The following is a 27,845-nucleotide window of genomic DNA, read 5'->3' as shown; positions in this document are numbered from 1 at the left end:
TAGGTTCAGGTTTTTATTCAAACTTATCAGATAGTGTGCAACATTTATAACAGACCATAAGAAAAAACTAATTGATCAGAATTAATTCTTTAACAAACATTCTCATTCACACTCACTGTATCAGCTGAAAGTGGGGTGAATAAGACCGTAACCGTTTAACAGTGCATTGTGGAAATATGGACAGGTGAAACTATAATCTCCTTGAAAGAAGTAATAACTTATTATTTATTCTGTTGAACTCCACTTGAGCTTAAATACCTTATATCATCACATCCCTACATTGGACGAGTAGTCTTTGGAAGAACAAAAGTATTTTTGTCCCAAATATGCGTGTGTGACAGTGTGTGACAAATCTCATTCATTTAAATTAGGTTGGGTTAGCATCTTAACCTCAGGCACATTTTTAGGTTACAGGTATGATGCAGGAGTAAGAAACAGGGCAGTGAACTATTTACACTGAAAATGCAAATGAACAAATGAAGAGTGGATTCTCTCTCCTGATGAACTGAATGAAGCAGAAAATTTAACAAACCAAGCAGAACCAGGAGGATCCAGTTACCAACAGCTGCTCTACCCAAATAAGGTATAGATATTCTCTTTCACTCTGTCAGTTTGTCTCACTATCTTGATCTTATAATACTCTATACACTTTATTATTGTGAATTACCTGGATCAAGTACAGTTACCAGTAAGGTAGTAAGTCCATTTGAATCTATATGTAGACCAGATCCAGATTGTTACGTTGGTTTTGTTGGTTGTTGTGTTCTACTACATGTAAAAATGGATCAACAAATTAACATGTGGATCTGACAGTCAGACTCAGCCCTATAGATATAGAAAAAGATGAACTTCGAACATTCAAAGCAGATGAACTTAAGTGAGACAAAGACTCCTTTGCACTTCTTAATTTACTCCTCATCGTCATCCTCGTCATGGCAGTGTGTGATCTCCTGTGGAGCCTGAGGGAAGAAATGGGGAGGCTGGACCTCCCTAATTGATCTGGTCAGCTGGTGCCGTTTGCACTTGAAGTCGATGTCGTGGCGGTTTCGTGTGGCAAGTGGAGACTCTGTATCAATGACTTTGACGTGGGTGTGCTCCACCGTTGACTCGTGAGGCATCTGGAAGGGAAAAACTTTAATTTAATGCTGTGAATCAAAAATACCTGAAGTAAAGAAGAGTGACACACACATGGGAGGCCGAGTAGCAGCTATTGTGATTCTCACCAGTACATGTGCAGCCCTGAACAGATAGCTGAAAGGATAGTAGAGCAGGTTGATGAAGGAGGCAGCATACAGGTCAGCATAGCGCATCACTTGGGAGGCAAACAGTGTTTGACGGGAGCCACTGCGAAACAGACTTCCCATCATGCCATAGCACATGTCCATGTCATGAGTCACTTTCTGGAAGGACAAAGAGTAATGCATGAAATAATTTCACATAGTGATATTTGTCCTGGCAGCCATAATCTTTTTGATCTGCAAGAAAAATATTTTTCTTCGTATAGAGGTGATTCAAGAAATGGTTCTACATATTGTGTGTGGACATACAACTTTGGATAAATGAAGTTGTACTGAAATAAATTGTGGTCACAGTATTGATGGAAGATTGGAAAAATGTCTCTATTTTAGTTGTGACAGCAACATGCACATTTGATGGTGCTCTGCAGTCCTGTACCTCCTTCAGCTTCTACACCAAAGGACTATGCCTTATCACTACATTGAGGCTCGGTAATATTTATTGGGCTGTGACCAGGGACACTGACACAGGTACTCATCATCTGTCATTTTATAGTATGAGCTCGTTTTCCGACATGACCTCTGGGAAATATCCGGACAATTGGCTACAGAGTTTACCCAGAGTTTGCCTTTCACACATGCACAACACAGCAGGAGGTTTTCTGCACAGACGCGTTCACAACAGCAACAAATCCTCTGCATTAATCAGGCGAGAGGTGGAGCAGCCGGGTGCAGCAGATAGAGGCAGGAAGTGACATATTAAGTGATTTTGTTTATAGCACCCCGACACCGTCGTTGGCTCTCATCAACACAAACTCTCCTGACATCTTAGTCTGTGTTTTCTATTTGTGTGAAACCACTTTTTCACTCGGAGATATTTGTTGTTTTCTTGTTTTTTTATTTTGCGTTAGTTAGAAAACACTCCCCGCCACTCGCTCACGGTGAATCCAGTAGGGGATTTTTTTTATTTTTAGATTCAACTTTATTGTCATTGCACAGAGTACAAGTACTGAGATAATGAAATGCAGTTTAGCATCTAACCAGAAGTGCAAAAAAAAGCAGAAAAAGTGCAGAGTATGTGCATATGAAAAGTGGAATATGTAAATAAATAAGGTATGTACAGTAAGAAATAGATATGGAATATGAACAGTATAGATACAAGACTAGCAGCAATAGAGGTAGGTAGTGTAGATATGATAAGTGTATATAAAGTGCAGGTGTAAGTATAAGTGGTGGTAGTAAGTGAGATAAAAATGAGAAATTAAGTGAATGAGGTAGTAGTAATATTGTATACAGAGTAAGTTAAAGGTATGGTATAATATAATTACGATGAATACACTATGAGCAAGAAGTATATAAGTAGATATAAATATGAATATACTATAGGTGGGATAATACAGTAGTAAAAAAAATAACAGTCTAGTGCAAATGTTCAGTGGATCCCTGGCTGTGTTCACACATCGACTTCTCCGGAGAAAATATGGAGTACTGCGGAGTCCAGTGCATGTCTGGAAGCAGCTGAGTGAAACACAGGAATTTGTACCTTAATCTGTCTCTGCAGGGAGCTGATGTCAGGCCTTTCGTTGCTGCTGCTGTCCAGATGTCTGAGGACAAAACAAAGTGTACTGTGATCTAAGAACACAACTCTGTTAAAATGTAGTTTCCACATGAGCTTGATGCCTTACTAGCTGGAGTGCAAGATTAAAAAACATGCTGCCAGCTCCTCTGGAACCGCCTTCACGTTCGCACGTGTTGTGTATGAGCCACACCAGTCGTGGCTGTAGTTGCTGCAGTAAGCACGACAGCTTTACGACAAGCTGCCGGAAAAGGTTTTGTTGTTGTGAGAGAGCTGTTGAACTAATGTGCAGCCACAATAAAGTTAACTGTGTGAAATGAAGTCGCAGCCCGCGAGTCATTAGACATAACATTGGCAGTGACGATTGAGTTTCCGTTCCCACCTCTTTCTCAGTTCCTTGCTCTGCCGGGTGAGCAGCCGGTTGCATGGACTCACTGGCATGAATCCTTTGAAACATTCATAGCGGCCATCGGATTAATGGATGCTAGTGACGACTGGCAGAGAGCCATGCTAATCCACAACCTGGGCAGCGAGGGACAGCGGATTTTTCGGACTCTCAGACCAGCTACTACCTACGCTGAATGAGTCACACGGCTGTCTGGACATTTCGCTGCCCCAAAGAACAATATGCTCCGGCGGATCGTTTTCCGGCAACAGGAGGTTGAGTCAGTCCACCATTATGTAGCCAATCTGAGGGGCTTGGCTAGCCTCTGTAAATTTGTGGCACTGGAGGATGAACTGCTAGCTGAACACACTAACAACCTGAAAGTCAGGGAGAAACTCCTGATGTCCCCTGATGATTTAACACTGACAAAGGCTGTGGAAATAGCATTCCAGCTTGAATCTGCAGCTGGTTTAGCATCACAGCGGGCAACCTCCAACCTCTCTCTCTCTCAGCCCATGCTACTGATGCAGATGGTGGGGCCACCCACGGGTTCTCCTAGTCTTGGGTCTCCTCAGGACATCCCCGAGGTTAACTTTGCCAGATGCCAGGGTGCAGCAGTGCACCAGACCTGTGGTAATTGCGGCTCCTCATCACACCCCACTCGAGCCAGCACCAACGACCATTCACTCAGTGAGCTCCACCTCCCAGGCATTTAAGTGGTGCACATTGGAACTAGATGGGGTGTCCCTGCCAATATTGCTGGATACGGGGGCTTCGCGGTCACTCCTAAATGTTTCTACTGTCCAGCGGCTATGGACACTCTACAATTGGCATGGTAGGCACAATCACCTTCTGTGTGCGCTAGGGGACCAAGGCTCTCCCATCATTCACCTTCCAAATGTCTCGCCACGGGGCCAACCTCATGGGCATGGGCATGGACTTGTTTTCTGACCTGGGTTTCTCCCTCCTAGATAACACCGGGTCAGACATATTGACTGTTAGTTTGCCTTGGGTGCAGCGCTGGCCTTCCTTGTTGAACTGTCTGGGCTGCCTCACTGCTTTTGACAACCAGCCCCTTCTCAACCCTGAGGTGCGTCCTGTCACTCAGCCCCTGCGCCACATGCCCCTTGCCCTGCGTGACGACGTAACTGCTGAACTACAAAAGCTGCTGGAGGGATGTATTATCGAGCGGGTGGACACGTCCCCTTGGATTTCCAACTTAGTGGCGGTGAGAAAAAAGTCAGGAGGCCTGCGCCCATGCATTGACCTCAGGTCAATGAACAAGGCTGTGATCCCGGACAAGTATCCACTACCAACAGTGGAGGAACTGACGGCCAAGTTCTACGGCTCCTCCACATTCTCCAAACTCGACCTTTGCCAGGGCTACCTGCAGGTGCCACTGCATCCTAGCAGCCGCAACCTCACAGCTTTTGTGTCCCACGTTGGGGTATTTCACTACACCTGCATGCCTTTTGGTCTCAGCTCCGCCCTCAGCTGCTTTCACAAAATCATGGCGACCATCTTCGCTGGCATTCCGGGAGTAGTCATCTACCTGGATTACATAGTGGTACATTGTGCGACACTGGCCATCCATGATGAGCGCCTCACTAGGGTGCTTGATGTCCTCACCAGCAACAACCTCACACTGAAGGGGGAAAAGTGCATCTTTGCTGTGCCCGCCATCGAGTTTGTTGGGTTTCGCCTGACCGCTGACGGCCTCAGCCCACTTCACTCTAATGTGGAGGCCGTGCAGCATCTCCCTGAACCATCTTGCCAAGCCCAGCTAGCATTATTCCTGGGGATGACAGCTTACTACCTGCGCTTCCTTCCCCAATACTCCACAATCACTGCCCGCTGCAAGAGCGTCTAAAAAAGGATGCCATTTGGACGTGGACTCCTACCTTCTCTGCCGCTGTTCGCCAACTCAAGGCACAGCTCACCTCGCCGCCTGTACTTGCACACTTTGACCTGGAGAGCCCCACGATCCTGACCTGTGATGCCTCAAATACCGCGATCGGTGCTGTGCTGTCCCAACTCCAACGTGGCACTGAACGCCCTCTGGCGTTTGCCTCTCGGTCCCTCACCTCAGCTGAACAAACGTACTCAGTGGGGGAGCTGGAAGCGCAGGCCTGTGTCTGGGCGTGTGAGCGGTGGCACATGTACGTGTATGGACAGCACTTTACACTGTGGACAGACAACCAGGCTTGGTGTGGTGGCCAGGTATCGACAGAGTCTATGGTAAAAGACTGGTGGTAGAGTAGAGTAGAGCTGTTGAAGTAATGTGCAGCCACAATTGTGTGAACAAACTGTGTGAACTGAAGTCATTAGACATAACAGCACGCACACACTGCACACACTGCACACACTGCACACACTGCACACACTGCACACACCCTGCATGTACCCTTCGCCAAGAGCGAAGGGTACATGCAGGGTGCACGGTAGCATCGCTACTTCCGGTAGCAGACATTAAGCCTAAAAACATTGTGTAAATTACGCTGTTTTGAGACGAATTTGAATGTCAGGGCTTACGGACACTTGGATGACACCACAGGTGCAGTATGAAGGCATTTTGAGTTTTTTTTTTGTAAAACCTGTAACAATAAAATGAATGTTCACTGTTGTGATTAATTGCAGCCTCCCTACTGGAACCCATCACATGCATGTGTGCTTTCACGCAGGCATAATAAAGTTCAGTGTCACTAGTCTGTGTGTGGCACGTGTACAAAAATTATAATTAAATAATAATAATTATTATTACAGTTATTAATATACCACGGCTTGGTTGAATTTCGAATTAAGTGTAAAATCTTGCACAAAAAAACAAAAAATGTTGCAGAAAATCGTATTTTAATCCAGTAGCAAATAAAACTGCAATTGAATCGCTGTGACAAGCGTTTCAGGAAAGTCGCAATCTACACAGTCAAAACAAACAAGTGAACAGTCTAGGTGAGGGTTAGAGCTCATCAAGTCACAAATGAGGTTAGTCTCTGTCCTTGTCTTGTTACACCTTAGTGTAGCATTTGACAGTATTGATCATCACATACTTCTACAGAGACCAAAACAGTTAACTGGCTTTAAAGGACCCTTCCTAAGCTGGTATAAGTCTTTTTTTTAGGGTTTGTACAAGTTTGTACAAACTAACGATGAGTCATCTATGTACACTAAAGTTAATCATGGAGTTCCACAGGGTTCTGTGTTTGGCCCAATTATATTAATCTCATACAAACTTCCTTTCGGAGACATTATTAGGAAACACTTGTACTTATACTAGTTATGCCCAGTTATACCAATAAGCTAGTTTTTAAACCAAAGTTATCTTTGACCTTGACTTTTCCTTTAAATAAATTTTTTTCACCTACGTTGTGTCTCAAGAAAAAGCCACACCTTTGTTACCTCCAGACTTGACTATTGTAATTCCTCATTATCAGGACCACCAGCAGGGCTGGATCATGGTCCTGTGAGGCCCCTGTGCACATGCCTTGTGGAGGCCCCCCTTTCCTATATTGGTGTCTTTCTTGCCTTCCTGCTTGCAAAACTATCTGCTAGATCGTCAAAATCTAGCTGTCTGACAAGGTCTGACTCTATTGACATAAGTGACAATGAGCTGAGACGTGTTTGGCACATGCTCAAGATACCGACAGTGACAAACTTGGATGATTGTAGCTAAAATCAAGGGAGAAATTATATACTAAAGATAGACCAAATTGTGTTTTTTTGACGTTCGTTCTTGTCTGAGTTGGAAGTGCTTTAAGAGCGCGAAATGCTAGCATAACGGTATCAGCCAAGCTTGAGCGTGAACAGCCAGTGACGTAATTTACATGCACTCCATTGTTAGCTTGCTGTAGTAGAATAATTATGTCACAATGAATACGGCTTCAGAATTCAGCAGTTATAGTGTGACCTGGGAAGGAATGCATGTAGGCAAGGTCAGCCTAATGAAGTTTATATTTCCACAGCCAAACCATGTTATGAACTTATAGTAGTTATGAACCAATAGCACTAATAATTAGCTAGCTAGTAGCTTTGATTAAAGCATCATGACTATAGCATGCTGTTTAAACCATAATTATGTGATTATGACTTTAATATTTTAACAGCATTTAAGTGCCATTTCAATAACAATATTGCCCAATGATATTTCACTGAGGATATGTTACAACAATGTCAGTTACAGCACCTATAATACTACTGTATCAGAGTCACAAATTTCATGTCAAGTATGAAAGCCATTCACAAACAAATTCATACAGTGCAAATATGTGTAGCACCAATAGCACATCAATCACACACTGTTGACACAGCAGTTGGGGCAATTAGGTACTTGACATGTGGAATGGACTGGGATTAAACCACTGAACCTCTGGTTAGAGGATGAGCCGCTTTACCTCCTTAAGTGCCACTTAGGAAGTGTAGAATAATAAAAACAATTGTTTTGATATATGGCATATATAATGGAAAATATGATATTTCCCCAAAACCCTCTTCTGTCTGACCATTTCTTAATTACAATTATAACTACACTGATTTTGGACAAAAGGTTTATTATAGTCAGTGTTTATCAGACAATACTGTAAACAAATTTAAGGAAATAATTCCTCTGATATATGCTGCACAGACATGTGTCAATACAATAAAGGAAAGTTATCAAAACTTCACTCCCACATTAGTTGTAAATAGTTCAGCAGCCTCATTACGTACAACCATTGACATTGTCACCCCTCTGAAAAATAAGGTAGTAAATCACTAATTGACAGTTCCAAATTAAATCAGATTAATATGTCTCTATTAACTGGCTACATACCACAGGCTTTCAAGGTAGCTGTAATTAAACCTCTGGTTGGATAGCCAACTCCTGACCCAGATGTTTTGGCTAATTATAGACCCATACCATACCTTTATTTCCCAAAAAAACTGTTATAACCAGTTATGCAATCACTTGTAAACACTTCAGAGAAACATTGTCTGATCAGATAGTCAACTTGGATGGCATTATGAGGGCTCCTCACATACAAGGACATCAACAATCAAGCCCCATCCTATATTAAAGACCTCAAAGCACCACATTATCCCGTATTATTAAGCTACCAGGCTCTCCATTGGAACAAGCTCCCACCCTGGTTCAGGAGGCAAACACCGCCTCTACATTTAAGGTTGGACTAAAAACGCTCCTTTATGATAAAGCTTATAGTTAGGGCTGGCTCAGGTGAGCCCTAACCGTAACCCTAACTTTGTGTTTTTTCCCTCCCATAGTTTCTCTCTCTCTCTCTCTCGCTTTGTCTCTCACTCATATTTTCTGCGGGTATCGCTGACTCTAAGCTGGTCAGAGATACTAAGTGTTCCTGGTCTCTGGCTCTCTTCTCTCCCCTCTTTTTCACCCACCTTTCCTCTCTTCCTCATTTTTCTCCACTGACCCCAACCAGTCGAGGCATATGGCTGCCCACATTGAGTCTCGTTCTACTGGAGGTTTCTTCCAGTTAATGAGGGAAGTTTTCCCCTCACAGTCACCAAGCACAAGTGCTTGCTCATTGTAGGAACTGTTGGCTTTCTCTATAATTTTTAAGGTCTTGACCTTACTATGTAAAGTGCCTTGAGATGATGTATATTATGATTTGGCGCTATACAAATAAGTTAAATTGAACTGTACTCACGCTCTTAATAAAGCTGAAGTGGCCTTCTCTTCATAAGTTTCTCTTTCCACTCATTTCTGAATCAGGTTCTGTCATACAACTGTCGTGACCTGCATATGGGCTAGAGCGCATGGGACAAAGCTCACTGCATAGTGGTTTACAAACTTTTGAAGAAGTCTGATATTCTATGTGTGCTAGAGACATTTTAGCAAGACAAAATTGCAAAATTAAACTCTCTCATTGATAACTTTCATGGGGCTGGGGAGTCCACAACTCACTTTTACATGGGTTAAGTCAGAGGAAGGATAACAGGGCGTGTAGCTATTCTGTGAAACAAGAAGCTTGACACATTGATACATGTGGTGGGCTAGGTGTATTGCAATACAGTTTAAATCACAATTTATTGTGATAAATATGCATACACCCTATGAGTACTGTTGGATTTGGGATGTACTATTGTAGAACAATAGACAGGCCTACATGTGTACCTAAAGCCTGACCATATGTCTCCTTTGTCCTGAGGACAAAAGGAGAGCATCAAGAGATATCACATCTTGCAGCCACCATTGGTAATTCTGACCCCTGGCTCTGATGTCACCAGGTCATATAAAAAGGGCAGGTGCCCCTCTGCTCTTTCCCTTTTCTACTCTTCTGCTTTGTCCACTCCCAGCGAAGGAGACATCCTCTCTATCCAAGCTCTTCTGACCTCCATGTAGGCCTGCCTCAAGGACTAAGGACTAAGAATTCAGCACCAGTGACCATGACACAGTCTCGCAAGCTAACTCTGCAAGAACAAAAGAGCTTTCCTAACCTCAATACAATTTCATGGAGGTAGGTATCCAACACAGCAAGAACTGCATTATTAAACATATAGAGTCACAACGTTTTCCCAGCCTGGCCCATCTCCCCCAAACTTTACACACACAGGTGACCTAATCCACATGGTCTGACCATCCCACGCTGACCTCCTGACCTCCAGTCTATACATCATTGGGTATATGAATGTGGATACCAATCATATGGAATTTCATTATTTCCAATCTCAAGATGAATTTCCATCACATAGCCAAGGGAAGTGCAGTGTCAAATTTGGACATGCAATGCGTTCAATATCAATAACATTTACATAAACAGACAATCAGTCTCTATCATGGCAGCCACATTCATAAAATCTCTTCCTCTTGTATCCGCAAAGGAAAATCACGCTGTTTGCTTTGTTTCTGCAGGGCTTAATATCACTCTGAATTGCAGAGCTTATATTTTGAAAAGTTGTGCACTTGGATTTGAAGATTTTGTTGATTGCTTAACAGACCTCTGAAATAGCCAACTATAAACTAACATTGACTGTACTGTGAAGCGGTTTGAATGGTCATCAAGACTTGAAAAGCGCTATATAAATACAGACCATTTACCATTTACTAACTAACTAACTGACTAGGATAAACACCAAGTTTTCTAACTTTACTCTGCACTATAGACTATATACATCTGCATGTCCAGCATGCAAAAAAGAAAGTGACCGTATATTGAATGCCTGTTTGAGGAGGTGTCACTAATGCCTAGTAGCTCCAGGGAATTGCCATAGGCCAAGCAAACAGCCCATTCCAAACAGGAATGTTTAAAACAGACACTTCACTGGTATTGACAGTAAAAGTAAAGTAAAAACATGTTTTTAGAATCTTTGCAAAGGTCTTACAAATCTTAAACTGACATCTTTCCTCACCATCTAAAAGGCACACTAAGAATTTTCTCGGAAATTAAATAAAACACAACAAACAGCTGCTTTAACAAAGAGGAGCTCACTTGTAAAGCTCTGCCAGGAAGCAGTCCAGAGACTGAAGCTCCTCAAATATGGCTGAAAAACAAACATTGGCAATTACATTGGTACATTAGATTGTATTCCTGATAGTTTTAAAAACCAGGCAGAGCCAACATATGAAAATACATACAACAGAGTGGGCCTGGTACTAATCTGGGCTAAAATGAATGATGTGCATATACGTATTAGTGTGTATGTTTTCTCACAGCTTTTGTCAGTCCACACATGCAGCTCCTGTGCCAGCTCAGGTATCACCAGGAAAGTCCTCCACCCCTGACGCTTCTTGGATTTGAGAATATCACCAAAAATGTGGTCTCCAATGTAGATGATTTCCTTTCCTTTGGCACCCAGCAAGTCACACACAATGTCTGAAGATCCTGTGAGTAGAGACATGCAATTTTGGGCACTTTTATCCCCATTGTCCATCCTCTTTAAAGCTGAGATTCAGCCTCTGCGAGGTTTATTTTACATTTGCTGTTGTAAACATAAGGTTGCTCATGCCTTAGGTAATCCTTTGGAGAAAAGGGTGTTTAGCAACAAGTTTCCAGTAGCAGCAACAGGGAAGTGTTTGGGGCAAAGTTTTTCCTGTGTTGCACATGGAAGTTATCAATGGAATGTTCACTTTTCTGTCATAAAACATTTCTTATCATTGTAACATGCCATATATAATATCCAGATATATTCACATATTCACAAATCAGAAGAACTACAAATGAATATTAAAATGTTATATTCCTGATGTAAATACATTTTTAGCTTGTGTCTAGCTTTATTCTTTGATCAACCATTTGTGTTGTGCGTAAAACCCCATAATGCAATTTAGTAAATCAGATATTAGGTATAAATCCAATCTGCTTCCAATACTCTGAAACAAGAAGTGATTAGATTAACGAGAAATAAGAAATATCACTTCCAGACATATATGGACAAACTTTGATGGTTGTTTCTATGACCATTACATTGTAAAGCAAATTAAATTAGAAGAAAATAATCAACAAGCTTTTACCTCCGGAATAAACAATACCACGCTGGAGTGGTCCAGTGTATGTGCCAATCTTCAGCCGACCTGTGGTCTGAAAAAAACAAGGTTCAAGCACACACTCATACACAGAAGTAATGTATCTTACAGAGTTTGTCTCCCATCTTTATTCATGACTGTGTTCTTAAAGTAAATTTGCACACAAGCAGGGACTTTTTAAGATAGAGAGAGGGCAGGGTTTTCAGGTAAAGTGCTGACGAAATAATGTGAAATGACACTAAAGTATCTTTACAGTAATGTGAAATTAAACAATAGTATCTTGACACAGCACAGATGTTGTTGATTCTAAACCAGAAATTAAATGCCATTGAATAAACGCAGAGTATGATATTGTCCACAATGGCTTCCACAGTACACACTCACAGTGTCGACCTGCCGCAGCACTGTTCCTTCTCCAAAGAACACAGGCTTCCGGGCATCCACCAGGATCAGGTCAAAGTAAGACTGCCAGGGCTGGTGGGGTGTGCCCGGCTGCGATAAACAGACACACACAGGCATGCACACACATTAACCCATCAGCGCTCATTCAGAGATGTAGGGCATATTATCTGCCACCATCACCCAAATTACCACCTTTTCATTCCATTGCTTTAAATCCAAATGATGAATTAATTATCATCGATGTATATATTCCCTTCTTAGCAGATATTAATCAATAAATCTCATATTAGCCACCTTGTTGTTACTTTGCTGAAGAGAACAGTAATTCATGACTTCATAATCTGAGACTGAATTAATAAATTTGATAAATTTGCTCTGATAGGAGCTGGTGCTCGTTTTTCACAACTAGTGCAAATTCATCATAACTCTACACATGTCCCAATTCAGTTTATAAAAAGCCCTTTAATGTACTGTATGTAAGCTACAAGTTTTAATACCCGTAAATCACCTGCAAATCATCAAAACCACACTCATATGTAAAGGTATGGTTGGCAGTATCCAATGCCTGATACCTTTGGACTTACCCTACAGTTTATCTTGGTTTATTTAGTCATGCTAGTGGCATTAATCTTGTTTTACACTCCTGTATAAATAATTTTTCTTCCTTTCAATGTTTTTTAATTCAATCCTGCATGTACAGATGAATGGCAGGTGAGACAATTTGTATCATACAGCAGACACTAATAAAACTCGAATTATTACAAAACCCTGATAAAAAAAATGGATGCTATTCTCTAGAAAATTGATAGACAGTCATTCAGAACTAAAAGCAAAGCTGGCTTTCCTTTACCGAAATAAAGCATGTTTTTCCCAGGACAGCAGGAAAAAAGTTGTACAGTCACTTTTTATCTGTTATGGACTACGGCGATGTAATATACTGTATATGCACTCTCGGGCCTTCACCCTTAAACCCCTCAATGCCGTCTATCACTCTGCTCTCAGGTTCATAACAGGCGATGGCTCTAGAATGCATCACTGTGTACTAAACAGTTTGGTGGCAGTCGCTGGCTGTAAGAAGGGAACAACACTGCATTTTATTTATTTACAAAGCACGTTTTGGTAAACTTCCTGATTATCTTACGTGTATTTTCAACTACAGATCAATATCACACTGCACTAGGTCTTAAGAATATTTTGGTCCTTAAAAATCTAAATGTGAGATTGGGAAATTGGCTTTTAAATACTTCCCCACACACACGTGGCACAACTTACAGAAACTTACAAAACTAGACAAGCTGATCCCTTTTAGTTAATTTAAATCAATTTTAGCTGACAGGGCAGTATGCATGTATGTGTTTTCTATAAATTCTTGTTGCTCTCCCGATGTTGATGTCCTGAGCTTGTTTCTTGTTGTATTGTCTGTTGCCAAATGTTGTCAAACTTACTGACGTAAAGTGAATTAATCAAAAGTGAGCTTGCTCTCAATGGTCTTTCCCTGTTTAAATCAAATGAATGAGGCACCATGTCTACTGAGATTGGTCATCATTATTTTGTCATCAGTGTTACCTTTGGGCCATGAGAAAAGTCAAACAGGTAGGTCATAATTTTCTGTAAAACAACCGGAGAGGATTTTTGTTAACACTGGTCCAGAACAAGACATAAATCATTAACATGATATGGCATTATTAGCACAGTCTAAATGTATAAGTAAGTAATGAATTTTCTTAGATAATATAAATAATAAAAGGCAAAACAAGACAGTAGGTTCTGGTTTGCTTTAATCACTCTTAACATGTTAGACTGAACTGTCACCTCACCTCTGTGTATTTGTAATCACTGTTGGTGGCCAAAAACACTTTGGCAACTTCATTCATGCGACTGAGGAGGAGAGGAAGCTTTGGCTTGAAGGAGGAATAAATCAATATCATCAGACAACTTGAACAGCAAGAAAATAAGACTGAGCTAGAATGTTTTGTTACCACTGGACTACAGAGTGATGCAGTATTTGTTGACCAAAACTGGTACATGTTTGCTGTATGTACTCACATCCTTTACCACATACTTCTGCAGGTTTTCAACAGTTTTTTCTTTTAAGGACCCCTGTGAAAATAAAGAAAACAATAAGGCTGAGGATGGACTGAGCATTGACTAGAGATGGCCAACAGTTGCCTGGACACAGGTTTCATGTGGAAAGTGAAAAGTATCTACCTGGAAATGAACCCAATCCACAGCATCTCGGACATCATGGAGAATGCTCTTGTAGGACATGAAAAGGTCACCATCTTTGAAGCCAGTCTCACAACTATAGAGGCAATTAAAATCAGGTGAACATTACACTCTGCATTACAAGGATTCAGAGTTTCCCCTTGCAGAGCTTCTGAGATAGCATTCTGACTAGGATACTGACATTTTACTGATACTGAAAAAGTTCACATTAGATTCCAGACAGTATTCTGTATGTAACAGTGAATGTTGAGTACCTTGAGTATCTGGGGCAGTTAGTGAAGAAGTCAACCAGGCAAGCAAACAGGTAGGTTTCTGAGGAACCAGACAGTGAGACCGATTTATGCATCCAATATGACAAATCATTTATTACTTTCATTTTTTTGGATATACAGCCAAAAACACACTACCACTGCTTTCTTTGGTCATAAAAAATTCAAACTAAAGTTTTAATTCTTTTCATGTTTTGAGTAAGAAGATATTAAGTATCATACTATGGTATTACAGTTAGTGTGCATATTTTTGAAATAAAAAAATGTCAAAGCTTTGAACGTGTTAGTTATCAACAAATAACTGATAGCTGTTACTGATAGTAACAGTTTGTTCTCCCCTTTTTCAAGACATCTACAAAGATGGGGCAAATGAAGTCTCCAAGTTACTTTGGATGAATGGTACAGATGAGAATGATTCTTGTGTTATTGACCTATCATTGAGACTGAATTAATAGCTGCAAGAGGGAGTGGGGGGGTTGATAACACTTCTAACACAGGATAGACTCAAAAATTAAAAACAAATATTTCCACATGAAGGCAAACTGCGGAGAAAGTCCAGACCCAATTTTTCGGAGTTCCTCCAAAGCTCATGCCTGAAAATGGCTATACTGTAACTTTCTATTTTTAGCACCCACTCACACAGACACTACAACACTGACACCCTCAGTCAGAAGTAACAATTCACACCCACTGAAGATCTGACAGAAACACAAGAGACACTTTGGGATCTCATTGGAGGGTAATTGCTTAGAGAATAAATTATTATTTGAACAAATGATCACAAGCTTGATCAAGCCTGTTGATAAAAATGCCCACCATAATTGTGCTCTAATGATACATGTTGAATACCCTAAAATCTTACAATAATAATCAATGTAACATTTCTATTTCTAGGATAATAAAAGTTGTTGTGTTGGTGTCTTCTCTTACCAGGCAGGTTGAAGAGTGTGTTGAGGATGTAAAACCGGTCTGTGTCTCCACGTTGAATAAATTTGTTGGGGTACATCTCTCTTATGTCAGGTCTGTGCAGAATGAGTACATATACATCCATACAGGAGGTCAAACCAGCAACCAGTAGCCTACTATACACATAGTTAATATTGTCCATTGCATGTCTGTGCTTGTTACATGCATCAGTGTTTTTTGTCACCCATGTACTATTAGAACATAAGATAGACCACCTACACATGACTGAGACTAAGGGCTAGGTCACAAATACGTGAATGCAAAGTAAATATTGCGGGTCAAAGTTCACCAAAGTTGAACTCAGAGATTCAGAATAGATTTGCTTTGCCACAGGAAGGGAATATTTTATTTGCCTTATAGATTGGAATTTAATGGGGGGACGAAGGTTCTCAACTACTAAATCTAAAACTCAAATTCTCCAAAGAAGAACTGTAATAGCTCTGGTGATCCTTTCACCTTTACTCTAGCATCACCACCAGGACAAAATGTCAATCACATCCATGTGTCCAAGTTTGTTTTATTACAAAAAACTGCAACATTAAGGACTTTCCCAACCTAATTGACACTCAATGATGCTACTTTGGCTCTAGGTTCTTAGTTTGTAAGTGATACATTTTAAAGAATACTGAGGGAGGGTTTATGTGGAACACTGCCTGGTTTTTTAAAGGTCTGGTTGACAATTAGGTCAGATCAGTGGGAGTAATGGACCTCACCCCCTTAAGAAGTTGAACCCATGCACACACACCAGGATGTTCCCATAGGCATCCACTTTGAGCAGATTGCCATACACTGTGTCAAACACCAGCCCTCTGAGAAGAACAGAGACAGGTCAGTTAGGACAGAAAAGCAGACAAAAAGCACATTAGTGATCATTTGTTTCAATGCCATCCAAATATCAAGTAGGTTTCAATACTGTTTTCAAAAAGGCAGGGCTCTGTGAACAAACCTGGTGGGGAAGGAAGGGTCATAGACAAAGTTGAGCAGCTCTTGTGGATATCCAATGGACAACAGGCGCTCCACTGTCAAGTCAAATCCCAGCGACTCATACTCAGGAGATTTATACACTACACAGACAGGGGGACAGTCTCATGATCACAACACACAAATCATCCTGATGAAGGCAGTGCACAAAAAACACTGAAGAATGACACACAGAGTTCAGACGACATTTTATGACCTGCACCTTGCTGCAAAGTCTTCCATCAATTATAACTTTCATGTCTACCTGGAAACACTGTTGTTAAAGCAGATTCTTTACAGCCAGATTAACTGTTGCATTCGAATACTGTCTCCTTTTATAAAGAGTATTTTGGATTCTGTTGTTTTGGTTTTATTATGGACTCCTTTGTTTATGGTATTTTCCTTTGTCTCCCTGTGTTTAGGTCTGTGTTTGGATTTGTGTTCTACCTAAGTTTTCAGTTTCCTGTTTTATTTTGAAGTGTTGCTCCTTGTGTGTTTCCACCCTTACTTCATGTCTTTGTCCTGTTTCCCGCCCTTGTGATTGTCTGCACCAGTTACTCATATGTTTCACCTGTGTCCAGTTACCCCTGCCTCAACTGTGTATATAAGTTTCTGTGCTTCTCTTTATCAGTTCATCATCGTCTACATGGCCTTCCCACGTCTGTTGTTTTTTCAGTTCAGCCTTTTTGAGCAGCAGCGGTGGCACAGCTTCAGGGTTCTGTGGACTGAGTCCCGCAGCCAGTTTTTACTATATTTACTTTCTTTATTGGTTATTTTATTTCTAATACAGACAAATTAATTAGCAGGCAACATGTAACTCAAGATACAAAATAAGGGGGTTTATGATGAAGTTAGAAACCTCTGCTTTACAACTGCTTTTACCTTTGTATTTCCTAGTTATGAACTGGATTATTTTTATTTTGTTTTTAATTGCAGGATTTTGAATATGCTATATAAATATCGAAAATATTGCCATGAATTCCAGTAGGGACTGAGCAAATAAAACTGATGAACAAACGTCACTTTTTTCTTTAGATCCATCAGAAAAATGAAATCAATGGCAGAGTCATGCAGATGGTGCAAGATCTAGCCACAGCAGCTAAACTTATACATGTCATCAAGGCTGATACCACGAGGCTCAAACTGCACTTACCTGCCAGAGTGTAATCCATATCAAAACCAAAACACTTCATCTTCTCCATGGCTAAGCTTCGGTTGACAAACACTCTGGTGGACAAGAACAGTGTATAGTCAATGAATGCATTACAGTTGGCAGTTCAAGCTGAATGCTGCACTTCTTATATGTCCTAAGCCACATAAATCCATAGTGATATCACAAATAAAAGAATATGCACTGAGTGGTAATGTGTTGCTGCTGCGGTTAATGCAGTAGGTAAGAGTAAGTTCGACAGAGGGGAGAGTGCCTGAAATAAAAAAGGTGGTCAGATTTAAAGGTTGAGGCAAAAAAGAATTGTTTCTCATCATCAGAAGGTGAGGTGACTTGTATCGCCTGTGTGTATTTTAATCATCCAAATTGTATTAAATTCAGAGACTGCCCAATCTATAAAATAGAATATATATTAATCCCAAAGGGAGCTTTAAGCAGAAAGGAAAATAAAATGCAATGCTATTTATATCACACACCTGTAACCCTAGTAAGTACTTTTTTTTTTGTAGTGGGATGGTTCAGTTATGTCAAGTAGGTCTGCATAGTACTGGACTCAGCACAAAGATCACAGATCACAGATCATTAGAATCCATATCAGCTGATGGATGAGTAAGTCATCATTATATGCCAGAAATTCCTCAGTTGCTGAACACTCGTTTCAAACTAATCCTTCCATTCGAATACTCCTAATCAGTGCCAGTATATCCATCACGCAGCATTACGAACAAGTGTCACATAAGTGGTATCCTATCTTCCATTGTGGAACATTGTTTGGAAATTGACTTTGATGGAGAATACAGTTACATTTCTTTTTGTAAGTGGTCTCCAGTGAGCTCTGTGCGCCTGACAGCCCAGTCTTGTTCAGTGCAACGATTTTACACAAACACACACACACACACACACACACACACACAATATATGAAGTTGCAGTGTTAGGCTATATATAGAAGATATTAGGCTATTAAAAAAAAAACATAATCACTTGGTTCTGTAACTTATTTTATGCCATCTCACCTTAATTATTATTAAGTTGTTCTATACAGTATATTTTTCAATTGAGGGTTCTTAGTCGTGTGAGCACAAATAATGCTGTTGGGTTTAATGTTGATGATAAAGTGGATCGATAATCTGGTTTCAATTCACCACCTCATGTCTGCATGGCCACTTTCCAGTATCCAAAATGTTTGTTTAAATGGGTCAGAGTTTGTGCACAAGTGTACACATTCTCCCGTCACGTTTGCTTTTATTCATCCCAACGTTTGGGTCAGAAGTGGCGTACGTTACAAAATGGGGTTTGAAAGATGCATTCGCAATAATTATAAATGAGGCCCCAGAGCAGCGTTTATCAGACTGACTGACCTATCAGCCCAGAAATGTGGAAAAACAAAAAAAACGAAATGATAATTAATGTTAAACACACAACATACTGTACATTCAGCTGGTAGTTTGTTAGCTCCATCCACCTGAAACCAATGAAGTCTCAACAGTCCTGTAATAAATCATCCTTCTTGAAGGTTACAATGTTCAGGTTGTGTTGATTCAACTTTAAATCCTTTTTAAAGTCTGCAGTTAAATTGCATTATGTCAAACCGAGAGGTGGTTCTAGTGTTTGGTCAACCCTCACTGACAAAAATAACTATACCGTTAATAACTTGTGGCCCATCACAGTTTGATAATGATCCAAGTAAATTTAAATGTTTTACTTTTATTTTAAAAATATGAAATATCTCTAAAATAGTATTTTGCACCACTGCTTTATTGTAGAGAAAGACAAAGTCATAGTGGTCATTGTTTGTCTACCATCAGGAGCACTGGGAGAAACTCTGTAGAGTTGTTAGGCCAGTGGACCTTCAAATCATCTATATTTTTTACCATCCATGGAAGGCAAGCAGAACTTGGCAGAACATCGGTCTTCTCTGTGAAGGTTACCTATCATTGAAACTGCACATGACATCATGCTGTGTATGCGTGCCGAGTATGGGCTCAAAAAAGAATCACAACTACAACTAAATAATGGCACTCAGTACAGGCCCAACAGTCCCTTTTAAAATGAACCAGGCTGATTTCCCCTGGGAAATCTGTGATGATGTCATAAAAAACACCCATCTCACAATGTAAAAGAAAATACAAAATAAACAGATTTTTGGAAATCTGTATCCTGTTGACAAAAAAACAAAAGAGAAAACAACAAACAGGGGCGAAAACAAAACCTCCTTGGCAGAGTTAATAATCAACCCTTGCAAACCTGACCCAACAAATATACAAATAAAAAAATATACTTGCACACAAATATTTGCTGAATGGCACCTTCTTGCTTATCTGACTAGAATGACAGCTTGTAAGCAGAAATACAGATTATACAGTTCAAACATTTAATCTGTTACTGATCGAACTGCACACTGGCCTTGATTTGCACTTTGTTTTAACAACAATGGCATACTTCATTGCAGGATGGTTTTAAGCCATTCCCCTGGAAAGCTTTGCAATAGAGAATACATGTAGTATTACCATTGAACTTATGGCTGCTGGTCATACCTCTCATATCATGCTATACAGCTCTGGTGCACTGTCTCTGTCATGGAATGATCTATATTCTCTTGTAATTGTTGAGCAAAAATGGTAACATACCTGTTATCAATTTTATAATAGTCTCAGTCATACACATGCAAAAATAAGAACACATCTGGCATTTCATAGCAGATTTTTCGATACATTTAAGGGCTCTATTCTTTTGTTGCAATCTTACTAATTTAGGTCCATAGGATATTACAGTGATGTGGATCCTCTACATTCTAATTAAGCGTCCCTGCTCCTTTGAAGATAAACTAAGGATTGGTCAATATTGGGAGAAGTAGGTGATGATAAATGTTTGCTATTTTGAAATTAAGTGTAAATGGGGAGGAATTTACTATATTCTACCCATTTGAATTTGAATCTCATTAAGTGATCAAGCTCTCATTCTTGACTTGGGGAATAGCAGCGAACCATCAGTCACGACTCAAAATCCATTAGAACAAGTAACTAGTGAATAAACTACATGATTCATTATGCACAGCTGGGTATTATTTGAACATTTTAAATCAATACTGATCAAGAATATCATACTCAGAATGCAAGAAATGGTCCTCAAATCAAATTATTTGCCTCTACCAACCAGGCAAGTTGCAGAAAACATGGTCAAATCTCTTCTCCAGGAACAGTCCCTTCTGTTCATAAGTAGTTATGGTGCAGAATAATGTCTGGAAGTGGAAAAGTCTTATGTCACAGTAAATTTTGACTCTTTGGATATGTCAACACTACATCATGTCATCCTATTCGACATTTGTCTAAACATTTGTCATATTTAGCTTATGAATGAATTATTGAAAAAACTGAGTGAACTCTCACCTTAGATCACCAAAATATAATTTATTTCTTGATTCCAATTGAATGTTTAAGCTACATTTTGAGAGATTGCCTCAAGGTGCTCCTGATTTATCAATTTCAAAATAATATGACAGACAGATGGACTACCTGAAAACATGCCTCCAGCCATAGGTGTCAGGGGTGCAGAGGCATAACTAGATGAGGCATCTGAACAAATGAGACATATGTCAGCTTTCTGTAAAAGTACAATTTTATTCACAGTGAAAACAATAATTTAACAACTGAAGAGTCCGGTTAGATTCATATCTGCTCAGAAAAATTAAGGGAACACTTAAATCACACATCAGATCTTGATGAACAAATTATTGAAGTTGAAAATCTTTACTGATGTTCATTCTATAATTTGTTGAGAACAAAATGATGTAGCAACGGTCAATGGAAACCAAAAGCATTAACCCACTGAGGGCTGGAATCAAAATCATACCGAAAATCAAAGAAGAAAACTGAAAGCACAGGGTGATCGAACTTGCCTAACTTTTATCACAGCAACTCATGTTACTCAGTACTGTGTATGGCCCCCACGAGCCTGTATGCACACCCGACAACATCTGGGCATGCTCCTGATCAGTTGGCAGATGGTGTCCTGGGGGATCTCCTCCCAGACCTGGATCAGGGCACCAGTGATCTCCTGCACAGTCTGTGGCAGTACTTGGCGGTGTTGGATGCACCGATACATAACTTCCCATTGGATTTAGGTCAAGGGAACATGAGGGCCAATCAATGGCATCAATGCCTCCGTCATCCAGAAACTGCCTACACACTCTGGCCACAGGAGGAACCCAGGGCCCACTGCACCAGCGAAGGTCTGACAATCTCTCTGAGGATTTCATCCTGGTACCTAACAGCAGTCAAGGTACCGTTGGCTTGACATGGAGGTCTGTGCAACCCTCCAAGGATATGCCTCCCCAGACCATCACTGACCCACCGCCAAACCGGTCATGCTGGATGATGTTACAGGCAGCATAAGGTTCACCACGACGCCTGTCACATGTGCTCAGTGTGAACCGGCTCTCATCTGTGAAGAGAACGGAGTGCCAATGGCGAACCTGCCAATTCTGGTGTTATCTGGAAAATGCCAATCGAGCTGCACGGTGCTGGGCTGTGGGCACTGGTCCCACTAGAGATCGTTGGGTCCTCATGCCACCCTCATGGAGTCTGTTTCTGTCAGTTTGGTCAGAAACATGCACACATGTAGCTTGCTGGAGGTCATTTTGTAGGGCTCTGGCAGTGCTCCTCCTGTTCCTCCTTGCACAAAGGAGCAGATACCGGTCCTGCTGCTGGGTTGATGCCCTTCTGCAGCCCGGTCCAGCTCTCCTTGTGTAGCTGCTGGTCTCCTGGTATCTCCTCCATGCTCTTGAGACTGTGCTGGGAGACACAGCAAACCTTCTTGCGACCACACGTATGGTTGTGCCTTCCTGGCGGAGCTGGACTACCTGTGCAACCTGATCGGGCTGCAGATACCGCCTCATGCTACCAGTAGTGACAAGGAGACTAGCAGAACAAAGGGGGGGTTGTCTTGATTTTGCCTCTCCATTGCACCTGTTGTCACTTTTATTTGCACCAAAGCAGGTGAAACTGATTCATTATGACTTGTGCTTCCTAAATGGACAGATTGATATCCCTGAAGTTTAACTGACTTGCTGTTATACTGTGACGATTAAGTGTTCCCTTCATTTTTTTGAGCAGTTATAACAGCAGAAATCAAGTCAATGGCAGAAGAGCAGGAAATAATACATACACTGCTGATATGAAAGTTCTGTGGTATCATCATTTGAACGATAGACTGTATGTAAAGAAGGACAACATGACAACAACATAAGCTGGGATAATTGGATAATTAGATATGCTCTCAAAATCTGAAGTATACCTTATGGTGAGTTATGTTGTACTGTCATATTGAGTGTGAGATATTACTTCTGTCTCAATCCATTTCTGGCCGCTTCATGTAGGCCTTTAAATAGTCTAATACTGATTACTGTATCACACCACTTCATGATTATGCAATGCTTAGTGTGTTGCTATAATTTATAATTCTGCTATGCTATGAAAGTTGAATTGCTGAGTGCGATGGTCTATGTTACTGCTTTAATGTGCAGTAACTGCTGCTTGTTGCAAAATATTTTCTGCACAGTTTTGTTTTATTAATTTATTTGAACTATTAACACATCCTGAAGGACAATTTCTTTAAATTAAATTAACACAGTGCATAATACTTATTATGTATATTACTTATTAAATCTTTAATAATTTTACATTCAAATTTTATTTTAATTAAAATGAACTCTTTTTTTTTTTTACATTGACTAAATACCTGCCATTACATTTAAACATGCTTTAAAGGGATAGTGCACAGAAAAAGGAAAATTCACTATCTACTCACCACTATGCCGATGGAGGGGTGGGTGAAGTGTTTAAGTCTCAAGGGTAAACAGCGTTGCAGCCGAATCCAATACAATTCAAGTCAATTGTGACCACTAATTCAGACGTAATAAAACAGAAAAAACATAAAATGCCTCCATACTGCTCGTGTGGTGTCATCCAAGTGTCCGCAAGCCTCGACATTCATATTCGACTCAAAATGGCGTAACTTATACCTTGTTTTAAGCCTAAATGTTCTCTGATAGCCTCCTTGGGGGCACGTTCATGTACCCTCGGGCACATGGAACACCGCACACACTCTCGCCCAAGGGAGCACGTTCGTTTGGCTATGTCCACTAGTACACACTCTCCCCCAAGGGCGCGCGTTTGTGTGGCTATGTCCACTAGCTTCGCTACTTTAAGACCCCCATAGTCTATGGTTAACACAGGTTACCAGCCCGGCAGATCAGGCACTGTTAGCATAACCAACGGTAAGTCATAGAGTAATGAGAGGGCTAGCAAGCTTGGTTAGCAGCCGGCATCTATAATTAGTATAATGAACTGGAATTCAAATGTCTCCCCTTACTAAGAGATGGACAAAATAAAACAGCAACTTTTGGAATTATTCATAGTTAAAGGTAAAACTGCATGTGAAGCAAACCATTCAGAAAATAAACATTTACTTACCGGAAAAGCTGGATATCAAAAACAATGGATATCAAAAATCCCTCAAAGGTCTTTTAACACAACTTAGTACAACCAACCGGAGAACGCACGGTAAACTGAACTTATAACAAGACGTTAAACTATAATTGCGTGGAATATTCCCACTCCATCAACATGTTGAGAAAATAACATCAATTGCATAACAATTGAGTAAAAAGATGCATTTGAGCCAAACAGCTTGTCAGTCTCACCTGGCCAGGCACACGATGACTCTCAAACCAGGCTTGAAAAAATGCCATGAGAACGCATGGGTGCTGGGAAGCAGGGCTATTTAGGATGTGCTGATTGATTGATTATATTGTTTGCATAATATTAACACAACGACCAGGCCCAACAGTCCCCTTACGAAATGACGTTGAAATTCAATAGATTTAGATTTTTATTTGGTTCTGCACCAAATTGCACAGACTGATAAATATCAGTCCCCCTAAGCATGCCTCATCAAGATTCATGAATTACACTCAGAAATCATCGAAAATGATCTGCAACTAAATGTAATGTGCTCTTTCCTGACCCATACCCCATCCTTCTAGAAAGTTTGCTGGTAATCCCTCCAGCTATGTTTGCAAAATCTTGCTAACAGACTAATAAACATACAAACTAAAAGGGTGGTTTGAGAGCGCATATCTCCGCAAAGTCTAATGCTCTAACTTGCTATGTCAAAGCAGCGTTTCCCATTAATTATCTAGGCATATTATAAATTGTTCTCCCAGTTTCATAAAGAACTAATTTTTTTTCACTTCTCATAATAACACAAGAGATCTGTAACTTGTGTACAGTGGTATTTGCCATGTGCTCACTCTCGCTATTGTCCATTAACTTTTTACTGTCCATGCAGACAGTCAGACCACATAGGGAACCCACAAGTGCAATTCAGTTCTCTCTCTCTCACAAGAACTTATCTTTCACTCTTTAGTCTTTAGTTTACTCTTTAGTGAGCCTGTCACTTGGAATCTGTTGCACGTGAGAGCGACATTTGTGCATGTGCTCATGCATGGAAACGTTTTGTGGTAATCTGTCTGTCTGTAGTTCTTGATTAATCCTGTTAAATAAGACTGACAAAAAAATTAATAAAAACATTACCTCCTTAGCTTAAGTAAATATTTCTTCTGTTTTAATATTATGATGTCAATATCAGGTATTACAACAGCCCTATTCAGCTGAGAAATTTTGAGGTTTGTTATTACTACGATTCCTAAAATTCCAGGTTAATAAAACATTGGCAACAAATATTACTTATCCATATACAAAGTAATTTGTGGGAAAATATATCTACTGTAAGTCAATCAATCAATCAAATTTTATTTGTATAGCCCATATTCACAAATCACAATTTGTCTCATAGGGCTTTAACAAGGTGTGACATCCTCTGCCCTTAACCCTCAACAAGAGTCAGGAAAAACTACTAAAAAAGAAGGTAGAAACCTCAGAGAGAGCCACATGTGAGGGATCCCTCTCCCAGGACGGACAGAAGTGCAATAGATGTCAAGTGTAAAGGAGAACATCAGAAAGATAAGGGTATTTACAGCATTGATTAGAATAAACACTTTGTAGCATAATGGAAGGTCAACGAATTGATGGATTATTGTCAGTAATGGTCGAGTATCTGAGGAGAAATATTGTATATCAAGCAGTCTTGTTGTAAGTGTATCTTCAAGCTGCTGCATTGCTTAAAAACTGCGTAAATGAATGTCAACTTGTTTTTAATCAGTAATTTAGCATTTCTAATGCTGAGAAAATAACCGATACTACACAGAACTCAAACAAAGACATCAGAAACTGGAGAATGGACTATGACATTGGTGTAACTAGAGGTTTTGTGTCAGGAACAAGAGAACTGGTCCATGTCAGTCTGACAAACAAGTACCTGTGATGTGCTTCACGTCGATACTTCTTCATGGCTACACCGTCCATGTTGGCTGGTAGGTCGGCATAATTCTGCAGATGGTCGCTCCATGAGGTAGTCATCATGCTCAGTAAACCTGGAGCCACAAAAACTTTTAAGATTTTACACACAAAACACACAAATTGAAAATACAACTGCTGGAGAATCAGTTAAAGGTGGTTAAGGTGCTACAGATGGATTATTTTACTTAATTGAAAATAAAAAATAACTACTATACTCCATTTGCACCTGCCGGCAATAAAGAAAACTAGAAACAGAGGAATATTGTCTTTCTGTGAGGTGATGGGTAAATCAGAAATGATAGCATATTGTGTCTCTGTCTGAAAAGACACCATGTCTGGTATCTCCTTCAGTCTGAAGAACATCTAGAACATCCTAGTTAGACAAATACCCTGAATTTTGTTTAATAGAGAGGACTTTGGAATTGAATTACTTCACAGGAAAAGTACTTCATAGTGTTTGTATGACTAGCTTAAGATGATCTCAATTCACAAACTACTTATGTAAGAAATTATTTTAATACCACATCAACGTTAATTGAATAGGCTGAATTTTGTTCTCTAGTTGGTACTTTGGCAAAGGATAAGTCAAAAACTACACAGCAAAAGAACTTCATAGAATTTGTATGTATGGAAAATAACATTATTATTTCACATGGGTTAGACAAATAGTAGCAAGTGGATTACTCCAAAACTACACAGTAAGAAGTACTTTATAAGAAGTATACTTTATAATATTTGTTCAAGGAGTTTAAGATGCACATGTTGCAAAAAAATAAGTTTCTTTTTTTTTTTTATCCCACATCAAATTTAGAAAGTGTGAATTTTTGTTTGATAAAAGGGAGTTTGGCACTGGATTATTTTAAAACCTAACAGTAAAAGTGCTTCATATGTAGGGATTGTTTAAGATGTACCTGTTGCAAAAACATGAGGCATTTTAGTATCAGCTATCAGAGTATAATATTATTAATTAAATCACATTAAGTTACAGGTGTGGGACTTCTGAGTTGAAATTTCTCTAAATTGATAACAGCTTAAGTTTAGTGGGTGTTTTACTGGTTGAAAATATGCTTCATGAGAATATAGTCCGTTCTTATCGCCTTATGTATTTTGTCTCTAATTATATTTTGATAACCGTCACCTGTCGCGTTCTTATTATTATATTGTTAGCGGGGACCATTAAGATTTCATCGCCTCTTTCAGATAACTCTCATACTGCAACACTTCTATTGAGACCGATAAAGTCGCTCTTGTCAGCTGCTCTGGGCCGTTTCAACATGTGCCATCAATGTCAGAATACAGGCCATATTTAGGGGCTGCTTACTTAACCGCAGTGCCCTGACTTAAAGTAGAACACTGGCTGAGTTTTTGTCAACTGAGGGAACTAACTCTAAGGTTTGACAAAAACTTATTTCTGAAATAAGCCCCAGTGGTCCACCGTTACTGCTGCAAGGAATTGAGACAAAGCTTTAGTTAGCTCGGTGTCCTGTATCGGCAGTGAAAGCTAACATTAGCAGCTCAGTGTAGGGACGTTGTGTATCTGTTTTCAGTATGAAATAATGGCGTTCCGAGGATAATTAAATCCTATAATGCGACGTCTACATGGTAGCTGACGTCCCTTCACCTCGCCAATCGCTAATTATGTAACAGTATTGTGACTAAGTGCTAACTGACCAAGACGGGTCACAAACAACTACAACATCAAACAACAAAAACACGCACCCTGTCGTCTTCTTCTTCTTCGTTTTCGTTTTCGTCTTCTTCTTCTACTACTAC

The 27,845-nt window shown here is 40.1% G+C and overlaps 1 protein-coding gene across 4 annotated transcripts; it reads right to left on the bottom strand.

Moving 5' to 3' along the window:
• nt5c2a (5'-nucleotidase, cytosolic IIa) lies at positions 1–27,845 on the bottom strand. Of its 4 annotated transcripts, XM_035172927.2 has the most exons (18): positions 27,792–27,845; positions 26,032–26,146; positions 17,640–17,713; positions 16,473–16,590; positions 16,240–16,335; positions 15,491–15,582; positions 14,546–14,603; positions 14,274–14,367; positions 14,112–14,165; positions 13,883–13,966; positions 13,632–13,673; positions 12,048–12,155; positions 11,652–11,718; positions 10,852–11,022; positions 10,630–10,681; positions 2,779–2,839; positions 1,224–1,400; positions 1–1,118 (listed from the first exon to the last, which is right to left on the bottom strand). In XM_035172927.2, exons 2-18 carry the CDS (start codon positions 26,133–26,135, stop codon positions 909–911), a joined length of 1,662 nt encoding a protein of 553 aa, XP_035028818.1. In that variant the 5' UTR covers positions 26,136–26,146; positions 27,792–27,845; the 3' UTR covers positions 1–908. The 4 variants fall into 4 exon arrangements, with proteins under 4 accessions (XP_035028818.1, XP_035028820.1, XP_035028819.1 ...); XM_035172929.2 differs by lacking the exon at positions 1,224–1,400; XM_035172928.2 differs by lacking the exon at positions 16,240–16,335.

This window comes from Hippoglossus stenolepis, chromosome 12 (assembly GCF_022539355.2).
Source record: "Hippoglossus stenolepis isolate QCI-W04-F060 chromosome 12, HSTE1.2, whole genome shotgun sequence".
In the NCBI taxonomy this organism is placed as follows: Eukaryota; Metazoa; Chordata; class Actinopteri; order Pleuronectiformes; family Pleuronectidae; genus Hippoglossus; species Hippoglossus stenolepis.
Note: the sequence above shows the minus strand (reverse complement) of the source record. Positions and strands in the feature narration are given on the sequence as shown.

Coding starts and splice junctions, on each gene's coding strand:
- nt5c2a (XM_035172927.2), bottom strand. CDS start 26,135: ATGATGACTACCTCATGGAGCGACCATCTGCAGAATTATGCCGACCTA. Junction 16,336..16,472: donor GACCCTTCCTTCCCCACCAG/GTTTGTTCACAG, acceptor TGTTCTTCTCAG/AGGGCTGGTGTTTGACACAG. Junction 14,166..14,273: donor TGGATTGGGTTCATTTCCAG/GTAGATACTTTT, acceptor TTATTTTCACAG/GGGTCCTTAAAAGAAAAAAC.